General features: G+C 37.1%; 1 protein-coding gene and 1 non-coding gene across 10 annotated transcripts in view; one reads left to right on the forward strand and one right to left on the reverse strand.

Moving 5' to 3' along the window:
- LOC133530728 (latrophilin Cirl-like) overlaps positions 1-21,005 on the reverse strand; it is a 474,969-nt gene that overhangs the window by 56,385 nt on the left and 397,579 nt on the right. For 8 of the 9 annotated variants that reach the window (XR_009801369.1, XR_009801368.1, XM_061868759.1 and 5 more), the window contains one exon: positions 14,367-14,402. The exons of the other annotated variant lie outside the window; for it this stretch is intronic. Coding sequence is in view for 6 of the 8 variants with exons in the window: in XM_061868759.1 (XP_061724743.1) it covers positions 14,367-14,402 (36 nt within the window). In the remaining 2 variants the exon portion in view is untranslated. The remainder of the gene's footprint in view (positions 1-14,366; positions 14,403-21,005) is intronic. 9 annotated transcript variants of the gene reach the window in all.
- On the forward strand, positions 13,934-14,006 carry Trnaa-agc (transfer RNA alanine (anticodon AGC)). Its single transcript has one exon. It is a non-coding gene; the product is annotated as a tRNA-Ala (tRNA).

Consider the following 21,005-nt stretch of genomic DNA (forward strand, 5'->3'; position numbering starts at 1 on the left):
AACTCATTTGTTAAGTATCAGAATATTTGATAACTCTCGTTACTTAAATGACAATGGACGCGTTTTATTCAAATTAATTTTAAATTTCGAATTTAACGTTTCAAATCGACTTGACGCTCCTAATAATAAATGTAGAATATTACGAATGTCACTCAAAGCGACAATTTAAATCTAAGTTCATTGCTAAAACGGGCCGTCATTTAATTTCAATTGATGAAAAGTGAGTAGGTATTTCATCAAATATATTGTAATAAAATACAGGAATTTCGTATTTATTACTATATAATCATAACCAATAATCATTACAAATTCCTCCATTTACTGTACATTTTATATTATTTAATTTAAGATTTTTTTGTGCCTCTGTCGAGTGGGATCTGAAACCATGACAGATTTAAATATATTGATAAATTTGACGACCGGTCTGGCCTAGTGGATAGAAACCCGCCTATGAACCCGATGGTCCCGCGTTCGAATCCCGGTATGGGCATTTATTTGTGTGATCACATAATTATTGTAAGTATGTGTATATACGTATGTATATCGTCGCCTAGTACCCATAGTACAAGGTTTGGTTCGATCTGTGTAAGATTGTCCCCAAATATAAAAAACCGGACAAGTGCGAGACGGACTCGTCTACCGATGTTTCCGTACTTTTTAGTATTTGTTATTATAGCGGCAACAGAAATACATCATCTGTAAAAATTTCAACTGTCTAGCTATCACGGTTCGTGAGATACAGCCTGGTGACTGACGGACAGCGGAGTCTTAGTAATAGGGTCCTTTTGGGTACGGAACCCTAAAAAACATATAAAATTAAAAATGTTTATTGAGTTAGCACAAACAACAAACGTGATTTTGACTGGGCTGGTGCCTCTTTTTAAGACGGATTTTTTTTTCTGTTTTGAATTTTTTTTAGAACATTTTTTTCTGTTCTATACCGCACAAGCGTGGTTGGACCTACTATTTGTGTCCGTCACACACATGAATAAATAATATTTATGTGTTTGTTCAAATTCAACCTAATTACTTTGACGTATGTAAGAATGTATTTTATTTTTATGAAAAGTTATCAAATTAAAGTCAATTACATATATATTTATACACACTACACAAGACAATTCGAACGTAAACTGACGTCAGAATATTATAATCAGGTTATTTAGTTATGGGTGAATTGCAATTTTTACATAGTTAAGGACCTGTAACTAGTCTGTAGTTAATTAATTCCATTGTGTTACAATAATTAAGCCGTTTCGTTATATGCGTGAAAGTGTGTTAGCGTATGCTATATAGATTTATATGTGTAATTAGGGTTTACACGACGGATCTGTAATGTATGGGAAGATTCGTGGATCCGGATGCAGATCCGGATAATTTCATAGTTAGTATAGTTAGTTTTCATTGTTTCATAGTTTGGATAGTTTGACAACCTGTCTGGCCTAGTGAGTAGTGACCCTGCCTATGAAACCGATGGTCCCGGGTTCAAATCCTGGTACGGGCATTTATTCGTGTGATGAGCATGGATATTTGTTCCTGAGTCATGGGTGTTTTCTATGTATTTAAGTATTTATAAATATTTATGTATTATATAATTATATCGTTGTCTAAGTACCCTTCAACACAAGCCTTATTGAGCTTACTGTGGGACTTAGTCAATGTGTGTAATAATGTCCTATAATATTTATTTATTTATTTAATATTTATGTTTAGCCAACAACTGGCATGCAAAATTAAAATTTAAATGTATGGAAGCCGTATTGTGAGCAAAAAAAGCGTTACGACTTTTTAAAAACTCCGTTTTCTGAACGGTTCTATGGTTCTATAGTGTCACAAAGCAACAAACAACCAGACTGATGTGTATTTATGTTTTTATTTTCTATATCGGTGCAAATAAGCATACAGACCGCCTGATTTCAAGTGATAATCGTAACATAACCTACGGACGCTTGTATATCTCGTAACTTCATGGACACGTTGCACGTTGTCGACACTTAAAAAAACCCTTTCTTTTTTGAAAATTTCGCTCCTTCGAGAAAACCTCCCCGAAACTTGTCATAAAAATAAAATAACTTCTTTCCATTAATTTATTTTATATTTCCATTTTCCAAGCTAAAAACAGGATACCCTATAGGTATTCTTAAGTACATCGGTAAACATGGGCCCTAAGGAGGCAGGGGGAAATAATTTACTTTCGTCGACGACGTCACGTACTAATGTGCGAAATAATATTTCTCCCCACAGAGGGCGCTTTAGGCGATTGTTGATGTCACAGATCTGTTACGCACTAGATGGGACATATCAGACGAGCCATGGCGCGTATAAGGCGCTCCATCATAGTGTAAACAAGTACGCTTATCTTAATAGCGTCAAAGTTAATGCGCGTAAAAAATATATCGACACATATGTTGTACGGATTAAACATGGGCTATTGCATAAATATATAATGATGTCGAATACCACTGAATGATGCGGCTCTCAATGTTATAACAAGTACTGTAATAAGAATGAAAGTGCCTATAAAAAAGGTAAGTGTACTATATACCTGCGTAAGTTATACGCATAAGCGCCAGCCAGATTTTGATATTTTAGTAAGCTAAAATATCGAAATCTGGCTGGCGGTTATACAATCATGAAAGAAGGTCCGAACAAACTAAAGGCTTACACATAGTTTGAGAGTATTTTAGATACTGGATAACAATAAGGGGGTAAAAGTTAGAAAGGGACCATCACCTACCATCTTTCGTAGTTGAACGAAGTTAACGCTGACAAAATCGAGTCGAATCGAGTGTTTCATAAGCATATCAACTCAAAGAATGTATTAGCCAATAGGCAAATCAAAATAAGCAAGTAAGTATAACGGGTTAGAACTGATTGACTAGCACGCCTATCTTTTCGCTGATTAGCAAAGTAATATTTTTTGTTTTAACTTTTAAAACTATCTATTCAATAAAAATTAATTCTAGACGATGAATCTCTACTAATATTATAAATGCTGCCTGTTTGTCTGTTACCTCATCATGCTCAAAGTGCTGAACCAATTTTGGCAGATGGAATTTTGGCAGCGAATGTTTGAGGCCTGAGGAAGGACATAAGATAGTTTTTATCAATCATCATGATCATACCACGCAAACGAAGTCGCGGTAAGAAGCTAGTTCAATTTAAGCTAGTTTAATGACTTGCGGTATCTATGATAGATAATCCATGATCGATGTACATGGGCATACAATTCCGGGACTGGTAATTCAATCCGCATTACGCTGCGGGCGATATGACGGTAACCTTTGACACTCATTTGTTGGGAAGTCGTATGCTCGAGTTTGGCAGTTTTTGTCGAAAATTATGTGTCTGTCAGAATTGTGGAAGACCGCAAAATATTAATTGACCGCTGTAGTAACCAGCTCATTTCGCCGCAGTCTGGTAAATAAGACAAAACTTCGTGTCGTACCGGCGGCGATACCAGCATGCTCGATGAAAAATTCTAAGCGGTTAAAAAATTAACGAAAAACGTCATATCTCGGGACCGCGTGGAGGTATCGAGTTGAAATTAAAACCATATAAGTACAGGTCTACAGCCCCTTGAAGCGGTAAAAAAAATTCTAAGAAAAAAGATGTGGCCGTTTATGCCGCAAAAAAGTTGACACTCTCAATGGAATCAAAATTAATATAGTACTTCCCTTTGACATAGAACTATGAAATTTGGCAAGTAACCATCTTACACTACAAATACAGAAAAAAAAAATCGCTAAACTATACATTTATATAAAAAAAGTTTAATTTGTATGGAACCGTCGGTGGGCGAGTCCGACTCGGACTTGTCCGCTTTTTTAAATTACGATATCACATAGTCCCATTTATTTTTTTATGCTTATTTAACACCTCCAACGTCTCCAACTCCTATCAGACGAATATCAAAACAAAGGGCTCATATAAAAGTAAAACCATACGCCAAATATAATACAACCAACAAAACTTCATCGTTTGTCTTCAAACTTAACCCGTTCATAACTCTTAACAAAGCTCGCAATGAAACGCCACAACAGGCAATGAAACCAGGATTATTTCGTCCTTTCGAACCAGAGAATCCGGGAAGATATATCCGTGCTGGCACAAAAGAATTGGCGCGATATCGGCTGTCGCCCGACCGCCATCTTGTGATCTTGACATCCCGAACGTTCGAAAATCGAATGTCGTTGGGACTGGGACGTGTCAGTTTGGAACAGAACTCTGGTTTTCGAACGTAAAGGAGATAAGAACGTGAGGTTGGTTGCAGCTATTAAGGTGCTCTGTCATTGTCGTTGGCTTTAACCAACTTAGGGTAATGTGATTTGGTAATCACATTATCTTAACACATTCACTGCCAGACAAAAAACGGCGCACTACCCCAGAAACCGGTGGTCTATAGCTGCGTACAAAACAACCCGCCCATCGGGTTCAAATCTGAACAAAGTTCACGAGCGCCCACCAGGTGGGTTCCTGGCAGTGAATGTGTTAAGTAACGCAAAACCACCCAAAGACATTCCAAAATATTCAGCCTGTCCAAAAGAAGCTTGAATATCTTCGTTTATGTGTAACTATTGTTTAAAAAGCTCAGTTTTAAGGCCAAATATTTTCCTAAACGGAAGAAAAAACTCAGAAAAATTCTAGAAAAAATACATAATTACCGCTACCTGAAAGTTGTCTGAAAGAGATCGCTTTTCAGCGATTGTTTACCTCTACTTCTGGTGCTGTTTTCTCTCTGTATTGTTTTATTGAGGTGTGCAATAAAGAGTATTTTAATTGTATTGTATAATAGCTCATATAGTTAGCGTTCTAATTCGACTAAACTTGGGTCAGCGAATTAATCATCTATGCGCAAATAGTTTTTTAATAAATTGGACATTGTTACATATATATATGAGAAATCGCTTGTTAGTATGATAATTTGTACGCTTGCTTTTAGCTTTCCGACGTACCGTACCGTACGTGTCTTCATATTAACGAGCGATTTCAATGCTGATAAATGTGATTCCCTACAGCTACGTCTTCTATAGCTTTCTATCCATAAATCCCTCAGTTTTACTTCCTGAATGGCCAAATCATTGTCAAATTAACCCAGAACTGTACATTAAAGCAACAAGCACATTAGGCTCTGTTTACACCATAAAACATAAGGCCAAATCAAACGCTTCATTAAAACAGGACTACATTCCACCACCGTGTATCGCGTGACACGCACACATAAAAACTCTGACGCCCGAATTTGATGTAGTGCGTGCTTAACTCTTAATATCTTTATCTAAATCGTACCTTAAACAAGAACTTTTTTCATGAATAACCGTAATTTTGAAGGATAAAAAAACCGATTAATTGGTTTAAGGCCTCCACAGACGTTACCGAATTGCATGCGATTTACTTTACGCTGGGGTATTTCATCGATCGATCGAATTCGTTGCACATACTTAGCCGGCAATCATCTAAAATCACATGGATTTTGAGCAACTTGATTGGACATTCATGAAGTGTGTTTTTCGAGTATATTTTTATCGATATTTTCTATTAATTTTAGCCATTCATGACTAACTAGCTTGAATTTTTACATATGCAGAAAATTCAAAGGATAGATATTAATATGAATGTTCACCCAAGTTGTAATTCAAAATTTTATTATGAAGATAAGCATTATGAATGCGCCCAATACGAAATTATTCCCAAAATTCATTTTGACGTCAATGAAGATGTCTTGATTTTTTTTCCACGGAATAAAATACATGATTCGCAACCGAAATTACATGTATTGATAAAATTTCTTCGTCGTAAAATCGGATTTATAAATGTAATATACATTTCGTTTCTCGCAGAACCTTCTAGCCGATTTCTTTACCTAATATTAGATTTTTACGTAAATTTCTCTTTTATTGCACTCATTTGCCGGATTATAGATGTAAATTTACGTCTTTGGTACGATTTGACCCTGTTGATAAGCTAAAGAGTTTGATTTATGCGATTATAGCTCTTTTACCATCTGATTTAGGGTTTATTCTATAGTTGCGGCTGTAAGATTTCAGTAAAGCGTGTCACAAAGTATTAGTGTATTTGGGGTAATTTCGCGGTTAACAGCAGAATAATATCTTCATTACGAGTTTAGGATTAAATATGGCTTCGCATTATGATTAGGTGAAGGTTTTTGCAACATTGGGAACTTATTATTACCGGTCACGAAAAGACTTAAAAATAAGATTAGCACACGTCATGCCTTTAGATTTTTTTTTGTTAAATAATTACACCCCTTCCAAACTTGTTACAATACTTTAACTACGCCATAATTATTGGTTCTTGAGGCGAAAACATAAATTACGTAACAGAATGCATTTCGCGCCGGCCGCTCTTCATTTTGTCTCCGGTCACGACATCCCGCCTTAAGCCGTGCACACACGAACTTTGGTGTGAAAATGGGATACAATTTTGGGGAAATAATCAAAAACTGGTTCGCGTGCCCGGTGGGCATTAGGTCGGCCCTACCCTGGCCCATGTTAATGTTGCCAGGTATAACGCGGTATGTATGTAATGAGCCGAGGAAAATTGTGTTGCCATAAAAATAATTGTGTTTCCTACCGTTCCTTGTACCACGATTAGCCCCACGAATGCGGTACTATGTGTTTTGTGAATTAATTCAGTAATTTATGGAAAGGATCCTATATTCAGTGATTTTTTTATAGCTTCGTAGGCGGGGCGGGATAAAACGGTATAAAACAATGCTAACGCAATTATTTACATACCTAATTTATAATACGGATTTGAAAATAGAACACGCTGGGTTTGAAAACCGTTGATCATGTTTACGTCGCGACTTTATCTTGTCTGTGAGAACAATCGAAACATGGTATCGATTTCAACATCGAGTCGAAAGTATTGTTAGCGCCGCCGCAGTTTTTCGAGTCCATTCGATTTATGCGTTTTGTTAACGCGTTGACTTTTATGTTTCCTCTGATACTTTTAGTGTTTTCTGGTACAAATGCTTGGCATGTTTTCTTTAAGTTATTTTCGGTGCAGTAGTAATTGTTTCGTGTTTACGTACGGTGATTGTATGGGCCTATTTTATAACGGTTTTAGTGTGTCTGTTTTGTTTCTTCGTTGTTTGTGAGATGTGAAGTTAAGCAGTTCAGAGAGAATTATATACGTTTTTGTGGTATAACAGTTACTGGATTATAAATATTGGCGGACATGACATGTTACGATAACGTTAATTTATTACGCCATTTCATGAAATATAAGTAGATAACTGAAATTATGAAAAATCTGAGTAAAACTAAATAGCAAATGGAAACAACTAATTCTTAGGTGATTTAAGTAAGAGCTGGTAAAAAAGGTAATTAGTAAAAATCGTCACGAAAAACCAAACATAAAATACACATGGATTAAAAGAGATCTCTTTCAGTAAACTTATGATGACAATATAGAAGATCATAATATAATTTACAGTACATATGGTGCTACTTTACCGCACTTGTGCGAAAATTACCCCTATTCCACCTATCCCTACTGCGATATCCCCACCAGTGTGGACATATGGAATATTTTTCCATTTAGTTCTACTGGTAGGGATACATGGAATCGAGTTGTCCATCTGTCCCTCCCAGTTTTTAATGGTAGAGCAAGATGGAATTTATTCCATTTATCCCAATCACTTTCCCCCTAGTAGGGATACATGGAATTTCTTCCACTTAGCCCAATCACTTTCCCCCTAGTAGGGATACATGGAATTTCTTCCACTTAGCCCTACCTAATTGCTGTTTGGTAGGGCAATATGGAATTTTCTCCACTCAGCCCGACTTTACTTGCTGTTTGGCAGGGATACAAAAAAAACGGCACCCTGTTACTAAGACTTCGCTGTCCGTCTGTCCGTACAAAAAAAGGCACCTAAAAAGAGAGGAATGAAATACATACTTCGAGATCAGTTCATTGAGAATGCTCAAAACCAATTAGTGGCAGGAAATATAACAGTGGGCCATTTCTTAGATATGTTAAGGTAACTGAGGTAACATGTTAACTGTGTATAAATAAAACTATTCTTTTGGTTTTGTTTCTATTATTTCGTTATATGTATATAAATGCCTGTTAATATAGTTGGAAATAATTCCGCGAGTCCCCGCCAGGTAGGCAGTCAGTATAGATTGTTGGAAATAATTCCGCGAGTCCCCGCCAGGTGGGCAGTCAGTATAGATTGTTGGAAATAATTCCGCGAGTCCCCACCAGGGGGGAAGCCAGTATAGATGGTTGGAAATAATTCCGCGAGTCCCCACCAGGTAGGCAGTCAGTATAGATGGTTGGAAATAATTCCGCGAGTCCCCACCAGGGGGGAAGCCAGTATAGATGGTTGGAAATAATTCCGCGAGTCCCCACCAGGGGGGAAGCCAGTATAGATAGTTGGAAATAATTCCGTGAGTCCCTACCGCAGTGGATTTCAGTAGGGATAAATGGAATAATATCCCTACCAGTAGAACTAAATGGAAAAATATTCCATATGTCCACACTGGTGGGGATATCGCAGTAGGGATAGGTGGAATAGGGGGAAAATTAGCATATTACGTTACTATGACGAACATTTAAAGGTCCATATGTACTGTAAAACGTTGTACGATTCATGTGCGAATAGGTAATTCGCAACTCGTGTCGATTTAAAACACTCCCTTCGGTCGTGTTTTAATTTATCGCCACTGGTTTCGAATTTCCTATTTTTCGCACTTGTATCGTAATGTACTATTATTTACCTAATGGTTCCTACTACTTTTCTTCGCAATTGTACTGTCTTACGTATAACGCTGGCCTCACAAGTCTGAGAACTGGTACTGAAATCATCACAATCCTAATTAAGCACTGTAAAAGACCCAAAAGCTCCAAATCTTTTCCCAAAGCAACTAAAACTTAACCCTATTACCGCTTAAGCCTTTATAAATCAATTATCAGACTTGCACATTTGTCACCGGACCCGAAACGTACAGTTTCCACCTGCACTGTCTAAGCTGATAATTACGGGATTATTTCCCCTTCTCCACCTAAAAAGGGGGACGGGAGACCACCCCCACTTCACTCCGACTCAATGCGCTGCATGTGCAATGGTTTTTAGGGTTATAATTTTTCGCCTTTCGCGTTTTTTCGCGCATAATTTGCGGGGAAATGCGTTGTTTGGGGGCGACGTCCTTCAGTCTGCGTTTATAATGCGTTTTTCAAAATGGCGGCGGAAATCTTAGACGAACATTTATAATACCATTATGTGTTATGTTTGAAGCATACTTATATTTGTGTGTGGCGTCTCGACATTATAAAGCGGCTTAATTTAGTAATATTTACTGTATGCTAGTATTTTTATAAGTGCCAACTTGTCAAAAATTTGCCTATTGGTAAAATCTGATCTTTGATTTTGGGGAATTTTCTTATTAGCTGATTTATTGCATACCTCAGACAATTTGAACAAGTACAAAGGAATAACAATAATAGATAAAGGGGGCTTAGCCAAGATAACAATCGTATGCAGAAAGCGAAACGAAAATGTATAGAAATGATAGCGTTTTCTTTCGTTTTCTGCAAACTATCGCCATATTGGCTAGGCCTCAAGTACAGGTAAAATAAAAGGCGGCCTTCGCTAAAGTGCGTTCCTCTCACGTCCCAACATTCTACGTCAAATATATGATGTTACCCAAATTTAAACACAATTATCAAAATGCAATCTCTAAACAGCTTAAACCGCTGAACCGAGTTAACATTAGAGAAACTAAACTCAATTAAATTAATGATTATCTCTCAAACCAATGAGATCTCAGTTGAGTGCGTACCAAGTTGGGATTGGTTCGTAATTTATTAGGGACACTAAGGGCCGAGGTCACGGGTCGGGTATTAATTTATATTGTATGTTGATATTATGATTTTGCACGTTGAGTGATAAATGGGGGTGGCTTGGCGTCGTGTTTCCTTGTAAGACGATATGAAACTATACGGAATTGACAGGTATCTATAATCGTGTCTGTGTATTACGTTACTCCTCTTGGCTTCTATGTATTTTTCACTGCTTTGGGTATTTTCCAAAATTATCTAATTATTATTAATAATAGTATTGATTAATTCATAATTGAATTTACTTCTCTAGCGCATCTTTTTTCGAACGTTTTAATATCATTTTTGACGACACATATTCGAGTAACTATTACGTTATTTGAGATTGGGTATCTGATGCGGCCTGCATTTCTACATGACAACTGCCACTCCTACAAATGTTTCACCTACGACAGTGATTTGATACAAAGACCCAAACAATCCAGTAATGAAAAACCCGAAATAGGCAAAACGAATAAATAATCCACCGTTTCTTGTCTAAAAACTATGGATATTTCCATATTACTTTATCTTTTTATGTACAGATATAATTTTCCGCGCATTGGTCGCGCGTCCACCGAGACCGCTTTGGGCCCTTCGTGTGAGCATGAAAAGGTATCATCGTATCAAAGGGAATCGTTCGCAAACATTTGTTAACGTATTTACCTATACATACGTACATGTTGCGTTCATGTAAATATAGGTTATGTTCCTCATTTTTTAATATTTAGTACCTATAGAAATATATTCAGTTTACCCGGTCCACCCGCTAACTTTCCCCTAAACCGAATGAGCGGTTTTAACTATTTACAGTGTTAGTGGTGGTAGTTGCTATAACTATTCCAAATTTAAACTACCTTCGTCAAACGGTCTCTAAGAAAAACGCATTTAACCGATTTGCAAGACCAAAGTGATTACATAAGTGCTCCGTGAACAAAGTTGTGTACGGAGCACTGAAAACAATTGAACTGGTAAGACCCGACGAATTTTAACCATGCATTCCTGAGGAGGAGAGGAGCAAAAAATGTTATATGAGTTATAGTCAAATTAGGGCAAAAAAATCTTTTATTGGCGAAAAACATTTTTTTTTTGCGTTTTTTGCACATAACACTTTATTTAGTTAGTTTTTATTTATTTAAAGATAATAGTTGCGAGCTTTAAAATTTTAATGTCTGTCAGTAGGTATGTCTAAACCAAGTCACATAGTGGCAGCGCCGCAAGCGTGCCAAAAAGGCAAGTTATTACAGAAACAAATTTTCACAAGAATTGTCATTATCTCTAAAACAAGACTAATTACAGAAATCGATCGACAATGTTCCAATCATTTATATTATTTGTATTGTAATTTAAAATTGTATAGAATATTTTAGAGTTTTTCATAGCATAATATTTACCGGAGGTTTATTTAAAGTAAACGTTAAACTTACCAGCGTTTGTATCGCTGATTTATTGATAAGTCGGTATTGTTGCAGAGTTTGACGCTAATGTTGAACACAGACAATAAGCCACAAGTCATATCTGTAACTTAGTAGTTCAGCTTTGGTTGCAAACAAACACGAGCAAACAAACACTTCCGTGACTTTAGTTTACTGATAGCGTACTGCCTATACCAACAGTAAGGACGCTAAGCACGATGAATGTTGTACATTGATCTGCTCGTTCCTATCTCTATCGTTCACGCATAATTATTTTGCTGTCCCGCCGACGATGGCGGTCAATGCCACTGGGCGAGCCTGACAACAATACAATTATATGCGTACAATTTATTGAGAACAGGCGGGTCAACGAACGAAATTATTCGTGTTAACATCCTTACTTTATCAAAAGTTACATATTGTCTTGCCAATCATCGAATCTCGTTATAAATAGCAGCGAACTTCAAAAACTATAGACGCGGGAAGTCTGACCCTAAAAATTGCTCGAAGATTCGCTCGGTTACATAATAATAACCGATAGTTATATTAGTTATAGAAGCAGTGCGTCAAAAATATTCGTATACAAGAAGGAGTTTTTCTTGATAAGCTATATAAAATGATCAACTGTCTGAAATTTAGGCGAGCTGATTAGTAATCATGGGGCTGATTTTTGAATTGCGATCGTGTTTTCCCTTTAATATCTCCAATGCTAGGCATTTAAATTCTACTAATACAAATGAAAACGAGTGGTCAATACCACTAGATACCAATTTGTATCGCTAGTCTTTCAAAAATAATATTTCTTCGTTTTCCACAGATTTTTGAGTGACGAAATCGAGCGCTCGGAATTCAAAAATCACCTCCATTTTCGGACGCTTCACCACTGTTAGGTACCTACTAATACTGACTAGCTACAGTAGCTACTATATATTATAAACATGTAAGTGTAACAGCTCAACTAAAACATGTTTTTGACGCTTTATTCACTTAGCTGCTCAAACTTAATGTCCCCTACCATGTGCGATATGTTTATGTTACGATGAAAATAAACAGACACGGTCGTATGTCTGTCAAAAGCCATCCTTTAGTAACAGAAAAGGCACATCCTTATTAATATAATAAATTCGAAAGTAATTCTGTCAACGAGAACACCAGAGCTGATAGAGAAGACCCAGTAGGAGCAACCACCTACAAAGGTGTGGATCATTTTACGTACCTTGCACAGTAACTGATACCAACCGGAGGGAAGAAGAGATAGATCTACGAATCCAAAACGCTTTAAGATGCTCGGCAGCGCTCCATCGAGTTTTAGTGTCCAAGCTGATCAGTAGACCAACCAAGATTCGTGTCTACAAGACTGAAATCAGACCAATTTTGATGTATGGGTGTGAAGCTTGGACTCTGACTCAGAAAGAAGAGAGCAAGCTGAAAATCTGGCCGAAGATTCTGGGATCTATCAGAGATGAAGATCGAACTTGGAAGCGTAGGATAAATAGCGAGCTAGAGGAGCTGGTTGCGATGCCCAATATAATTGGCGAGATCAAAGCAACACGACCCCGCTGGCTCGGTCACCTAGAGAGGATGGGAGAGGATCGTTGTGCCCTGGGAAGATATAGGGTAGTTTTTATCAATCATCATCATCATTCCACGCAGACGAAGTAGCGGACAGAAAGTAGTTTTTCTTTTACAAATTTGCTTTATATTCATTTATTTTCATGAATTGGACATAGTAAAGCGTTTGGAAGAATCATGAAAAGATGAGATATAGATTATAAATATTTGTTTTTTTTTTTTAATGTTTGGAAGCGATAAAGACAGTTAAGAAGTTAATACATTTATGAATGATCTACGAGTAAAAGTAAATATATGTTTGGCAAATTAAATAAATTGTAAATTGAAACGTAATGAATATGAGCCTCGGTAGAGAGTACCATTTTGTACAATTAGGCGTTGAAACTTTAGATCCATGGGATCCCAGAAATCGCGAAGCGTCCGGTTGACGTAACGGTGACACAACGTATCAGTATCCCGATACAACGTGGAAATGCCACCAGCATCCTTGGTACAATGTCTTATGGGCCTATTTTAGATTTAAGCTAGTTATTAATTTAGTTTAGTATTTGTACAGTTACTGTAATGTCTCTGTATACATCTATTATGTGAATAAATATTTGAATAAAGTCGTAAATGTGCCTTCAATGGATAATAGTAAGAGCCTAAATGCCCACGCGTCCTGAAGCGCTTACAAAATAATTTCCACTGAGCCCGGCTGTGTTCAACTTTGAGCCTTCGAATAAGCTACAAGTATTTTAAACTAAAATAGTAACCAACTTACTTTAGTACTCGTACTCGTATAGCATCTGAATCGGACACTTTGTAACAAAGTTATGCTTTTTGCTGTGTTGGGTCTTGGTAGCTTAGATGGCAGAGCACTGGGCTAGCGATTAATTAGTTGTAGGTTCAAGTCCCACCCAAGATATCGATTTTTTTACTTTTAATTTGTTTCTAAGCTAACACCATCGTTCGCAGAAGTTTCTGCTTAATGCAAAAATTAATTTAATAGTGACTCTGCTGGTAGCCGTAAAAGATGTGTAACACTCTTACGGTAGATGTCGCTAGCGCCTCCCTAAGACTCATATATAATGGAAATATTCGCTGTACTGGGTAAGGTCTTGGTAGCTCAGATGGCAGAGCACTGGGCTAGCGATCCAGTGGTCTTGGGTTCGAGTCTCGTCCAAGACAGTGAATTTATCCACTTTTAATTTGTTTCCAAGTTCAATTAACTTATAATATTGTAAAAGTAAAATCCAATTCAAATATGCAGTTCGATAACATTTCCAATTTCCATACTTAATCTTATTTTTATATCCACAATAATTATCGTTATCTCATTAAATATATGCGTTTACTTTAATCAGCCATGTTGGCACAGCCGCCACAGCTAAAACGATTCCCGTGTACCAGAATTGGATAACGTACGGTCCATAGACTTTTAATACGGGATTTGCCTACTCTACGATGATAAATTCCAACAATTAAGCCAGCCGACTTTAAGCCTTAAATTGATTGGGGGAGGGTGGTGAATTGAATGTGTGAGGGTACCTGTAGTCAGTGAGTTGTCGGGGTGTGTTTCCGTACCTGTGAACAGAGAAAGCGATGTTACAAAATTTGTTTTGCGATAAAATGTCTTCATACATAAATACATATATAATTCAAAATATTTTATTTTATACTATACACTTATATTTTTTCTGATATTTAGTTCCTTCACAAATCTAACTAATGAAAACTTAAAAAAAGTGGCTGTGATATAATTGGACAGACAGACGGATATGACGAATCTATAAGGGTTCCGTTTTTTGCCATTTGGCTACGGAACCCTAAAAAAACCAACCAACCAAGACCAAGTTCCTCCACCTTACAGAAAACCGCAGCCAAATAACACTAGAACCTACTCCTAGAGAACCTAGAGTGTTAGGGTCGGCAACACGCATGTAACTCCTCTGGAGTTGCAGGCGTACATAGGCTACGGAGACTACTTACCATCAGGCGGGCCGTATGCTTGTTTGCCACCGACGTATTATAAAAAAAAAGTATCTTAAAAATATATACGGAACACAGGCATTTAAAGCATTTCTTTAGTATATAATATTTATTATTTAATTGCAAAAATAAAAAGGCGGACTTAATGTCATAAGGCATAAAATATGCAGCCAAAAACTAACTGGCTCCAAGCTTACGGAGATATATGTAATAGTGCAGTCTCGAGGGCCTACTTTCGAGTCCCAAATGGCCGAAGACCGTCTGGACGCTCTACTCGTAGATACCGCTGGAGAGACGAAGTGCAAAAATACCTTAGCGAAGTCGGCGCCGTCGACTGAACAGAAACGGCTTTGGACAGAGAAGCATGGCGGTCTTTGGTGTCGGAGGCCAAGATCCACTTCGGGTCGCTGCGCCACAGCAGTAGTCATAGTCATAGTCATAGTCATTTATTTTATAAAGCCAATTTACAAGTCAACATCGAATTACTATACAGAAAAATTAATCCTTACATCACGGTAAAATTACAAAAAATAACATTAAAATTTTCAATTAATACATTAAAAAAAAAGTAGTCAAGTCACAAATTCATTGAAATTATGATAATATCTAATAATAGTAAAATAGAAATAATAAAAAACAGAATAATTAATATATGATTAATAAATTAATAATTATATCTAAATTGATGTGTAAAAGGACTAACTGCCCTTATACATTAAAAATTCATTATAATTATAAAACGGGCGCTCAATAAGCCAGTGTTTTAGACGCCGTTTAAAGCTATGCAGTAAGTAAGTAAGTTATTTTATCTTAGGTATGATGAGACTTAGATGTTGTTTGCTTTCACAGAACATTATAGCTGACATAACTCAAATTTTCCCACAATGGCCGAATAAGCGTTAAGCTAGAACTAAACTTAGAAATTCACGCCCCATTTCAAACTTTAAGATACGTCAAACATTTGCTAAAGATAAGATATGGATTGGATATGTCAGTGTCAATACTGACGTTTTTGTTTGAAAAAATCGTCACTTATATCGTAATGTTCGAATCGGGCCGTAATTCACAGTGTCGCACATACTTATAGGCAAGTTTCAGGCGAGTCTCACAGCTCTGATATAATAAATACAAAAACCGGACCGGTCGGAGTCGCGCACGAAGGGTTCCGTACTATTACGAAAAAAACGACAAAAATCACGTTTGTTGTATGGGAGCCCCACTAAAATGTTTATTTTTTTCTGTCTAGTATTTGTTGTTATAGCGGGAACAGAAATACATCATCTGTGAAAGTTTCAACTGTCTAACTATCACCGTTCATGAGATACAGCCTGGTGACAGACAAGCAGACACGGACCGTGGAGTCGTAGTAATAGGGTCCCGTTTTTACCCTTTGGGTACGGAATCTACCTAAATACCTACTTTAATACAACATTAAATAATTGAATTGCTTCTTTTAACATTCTATACCATGGGTATAGTCCATATTCACCCCTAAAACTAAAATTTTGTAGATATTTTTAATTAACATGACACAAGTGCAACGTAGACTGAAATAAGCATTGCGGTCGCGCTAAATTAGTACGAAAGCACCTGTGTGGTGACCGCAACGTGTTTTATATGTTCCATCTAGTCGAGGTGATCTGTGTTCTCGAGTAACGTACTCAGCACAAATGAACATTAAACCTTAGTAAGCAGCGGTGATAGGGTTACCTGATAATAATAACTATTGTAATTCTCGGATAGTTTGAAGTTAGTAACTCCTATGCAGTTAACACTTTCACTGCCAGCCTGCGACCCGCTAGGCAGGTTCTCTGTTCGTAGGCGCTTTTCGTAACATGGGTTTTCCCATGTTATCCGCTACGTTCGTTGCGCGTAGCTCGCGCTGGCACTGAATGTGTTGAGGACGCCAGTTGGGATAGTGACTAGCTTAAATCTAAAATAGGCCCTTGAGGCATAGTACCAAGGATGCTGGCGGCTTTTCCTCGTTGTATTGCAATACTGATACGTTGTGCGAGGAAGCCGTCAGCTCTTCGGTCACCAGTTACGTCAACCAGACGCTTTGCGATTTCTGCAAAATACTTGTGCGCGCTGGGACCCTAGTGACCTAAAGTTTCAACGCCAACGTTATTTTTTTTTAAATTTTATTGCATAAAGTAAAAAGTAAAAAAGCCTATCTTCATGTCTTAAGGCATGCTTCACGAGTCAACAATAGGACCAAACAGAAATGAGATTATGTCTGAAAATAATAAAGTATAAAAAAAAAAGTATATATCAACTATCGTTTATTTTTGGAGACAATTCCTAACACTCGTCGAGTTTGTTTTCCTAGAGGTAATACAATTAAATTGACATAAGACAGACCATCAGAGGGAAGAATAGCTTTGCGATCCTAACGAAATAACGGTACTTTTTCTATGAAATTCCATTTCGGGAGAAAATGGTTTCCTCTAACTAAATCTTAACCATCACTTTGATTTTGATGACGATCATTTCAGCATAATATAATTCTAGATTTATAGCTGATTCGCTTTTTAAATAATTTTTTTCTCTTGTTTTGCAAATAAAAAAAAAAAACATAAACCTAGTTTTTCATTGTGTCAATAAAATACAAAAAGAACATGGAGAATAGAAAATATTTAGAAGTGGAAAAACGTTTTCTCTTTTTGCACGGGCGAGCACGTGGTATAGTTCTCTCTTAAATGAATGGATTAACTAAGGAAAAAAATCGGAAAAGTGCGAGTCGGACTCGCCCACCGAGGGTTCCGTACTTTTTAGTCTTTGTTGTTATAGTGGAAACGGAAATACATCATCTGTGAAAATGTCAACTGTCATGACGTCACGGTTCATGAGATACAGCCTGGTGACAGACGGACGGACTGATATATAACATCATATAACACCTCTGGAATTGCAGGCGTCCATAGGCTACGGCGACTGCTTACCATCAGGCGGGCCGTATGCTTGTTTGCCAACGACGTATAAAAAAAAATACCTATTCCGACAAAATTATGCAATGGCAATAAAATATCCAAAAATTTCCCAATTCTCAAAAACCAAAAATTCTTGGCATGAACGGGAACTTCTGACGTGTGGCAACCCTAAGGATGGTAGTAATTTGGGGGTGGAACACAATTACTGTTGCATTAGGGGCGGCAGACCTAGTATGTACTAGAATTACTTTTTGTCGGTGCTTCTAAAAAAGGTTCGCGATTTTTCGACTTAACAATACGTGAGTGACCCATCGAAAAATAAGTTTTCATTCTCATGCTTTGAAAGTGGGTCGTTGCCGTTCTTAAAAAGTATACAGAAAATGTTACGTTTCTGCTCTAGAGCACGGTACTTTCTAAGTAGGTTTTTTTCTGTTTTTGACGATCAGCAATTAACATTTTGAATTTAAATGGATTCGTTGTATAATATCCATTCTGAAAATGAAATCGAAAAATAACGATATTTTTACCTAAATTGTAGATTGACAGTACCTTCAAGAAATACTACTGAAGTTTATAAGTAGCCGTGTTTTTTAAACGTACATACTTTTTACTTTGCTCGAATTCAAAATTAAAATTAGAGTGAAACTCGGGTGAAACAACCCATTTCAGTCTCGGACTATTGGCGCTCTCACTGCGTTCAAGCGCCAAACAGCCTCGACAGAAATGGGTGCTTTTTAACCTTTGGTGAACAATCTACTATTAATACGTTCGAGTGTCATTTATAGTCAGAACTCAGGTACCTATTTTTCTCCTGCCTCCTCAATCCATGATGTTGGTCCATTTCTTTTGACTGGAACTTAGCAACATTACATACACTTGGGGATGATCCCTTTTTTATATAGAAGGCAAATGAGCAGACGGATTACCTGATGGTAAGCGATTACCGCCGTCCATGGACACCCGCAATACCAGAGGGGTTGTAAGTACGTTGGAATTTAAGATGGAAGTAGCCTCTTTTCTTGAAGGTTTGAAGGTCGTATCGGTCCGGAAATGCCGCAGGCGACAGTTTACAGTTTAGCTGTGCGAGGCAGGAACATTCTGGAGAAACGCACAGTTGAAGAATGTTTCATATTTTATATCCATGTGTATAAATAAATAAATACTATAGGAAAATTTTATACAAACCTACATAGTCCCACAGTAAGCTCAATACAGCTCGTATTGTATGTAACTTATACGAGAACGTAAATATGTATTATACTAAAAATACACGTAACCTTACTATGGTAAAGGTTAATGCGTCTCCCTACGTTCGACCTTTACAACCTGTTTACTATGCATAGTTCTAAGTTAGATCTGCTTTAGGGACTCTATTGTGGGGCACCGGTAATTATGCCTAATATGCTTAATTATCACATAAATCATGGCGTATCGCGTAATAATGTCATTCGCTATGATAAATAGCTCTGTATTTCAAATTAAGAATATATTATCAGGAATTATATACATATTTTATAAATAAAACTAATGCAATTCAAGCAGCAGTTGAAAGTCAATTCATATGTAGGTATTTGAAGAGCACTTTTGAGCATATTGTAAATAAGTTTCTGCTACAAAAAACATGTTTAAAAACATACTATATTATTTCAACTGTATCTGATTATTATATTATCTTCTGTAATACACTTGGGTTACTCAAACGAGCAGACATTGATAACAGTACGCTCTGTTTAGAGTTCCGTACCTCGAAAGAAAAAAACGGAACCCTTATAGGATCATCCGTCCGTCTGTCTGTCTTTCAAGACCTTTTTTCTCAGGACGTATCAAGCTGGAATTTATATCAAATACTCAGGTCTACTGTCCCTTAGAGCTGTGAAAAAATCAAACTTCTAAGCCAACGCAATCAAAAGATACAGCCGTTTATGCCGGAAATTTTCGACACTCGCAATGGAATCAAAACCTACAGGGTACTTCCCGTGAATTCAGAATCTTGAAATTTGGTACGAAGCAACGTCTTATAGCACAGATAAAGGAAAAATTGCAAAAGCCATAAATTTTTAGTTACATCATATATTAAAAATATTTTTAATAATTGATATGACTCGATTGTCGTGATCGGTGAACTTTTACTATATACCTACAGGTTTGTACGGAACCCTCGGTGCGCGGGTCCGACTTGCACTTGGCCGGGTTTTTTTAAAGGTTTGAAGGTCGTATCGACTTTAGTTTTAAACTAAAACTTGCTATACCCAGATTTACTATTTTGATAAATGAACAAGATTGACATACCCATTATACCGCTGTCACTAGTGCCGCCAAAACGTTTAACTTGTATATTCAGGGTCCCTATAGTTAACAACTTTTGGGCACGAAACTCAAAAAGTTTTCTAAACAAATGAGTAGCCAGAAAAGTTATTGTGACTGCGGCCGGCAAAAATGTCCCAATTTGTCGCTAGCCATAAGTACGAGATTTGCTTGTATCTTTATACGAATAACCTGTCAAGGCGGCTTTATGGCAAGCGACAAAGTGGGATAGTTCAGACTACTTCTACTAGCGACATCGTGTAAAAGTCCAGTAAGTTTGTGTTCTTCTCTCACTCTTACTGCGTAAGTGTGAGAGAGATAGAAACTTCTAACTTGTGCGTGCCCGGAGCGCGGATATCATGTTTTTTAATTTTAATTTTTTGCGTTTTAAAAATAAAACGAAATGTTATAGCGGAGTTTCCTCAAACATAATATTGCTCATTTTTTGTAATAATTTTCAAATTTATAGCTTTTGTGCAAACATTTTTATAATTTTTAAAATGCATTCAAGCGAAAGTCAAAAACTCAGGATTCGAGTCGCTGAAGTCCCTCGAGAAAACCCTCAAGATTGCTTGTGATCCAAAAAAGCGATACAACTTTTTTTATCGTTTTCAGCACGGCTAGCACATGATTACACGCGGGATAACTCGCGCCGCGAGAAACAACAGTCGCGTGTCACAAATTTCTATCTCGACCTGTCAGTTTCTCGATTTTGGTAGCATAAGTTGGCAGATCGAGAAAAGAATTCCACGCGAGAGAGCCATCCCGCGCGCGACTTAGCCAGTGTGGCCATTTATACTTGGAACAAACTTTTCTTTCGTGGCAACACTGAATCGGTACTAACATAATCGGAAAAATAATGAATAGTCAGCTTTAGAAACGGAGCGTCCCTAGTCACGATAACTTTGTCTCCTTCTCGCAGTATTAAGATTAAAGAAATAGCAAATATTATTTTGAAGTCGGA

This window comes from Cydia pomonella, chromosome 23 (assembly GCF_033807575.1).
Source record: "Cydia pomonella isolate Wapato2018A chromosome 23, ilCydPomo1, whole genome shotgun sequence".
NCBI classification, from domain to species: domain Eukaryota; kingdom Metazoa; phylum Arthropoda; class Insecta; order Lepidoptera; family Tortricidae; genus Cydia; species Cydia pomonella.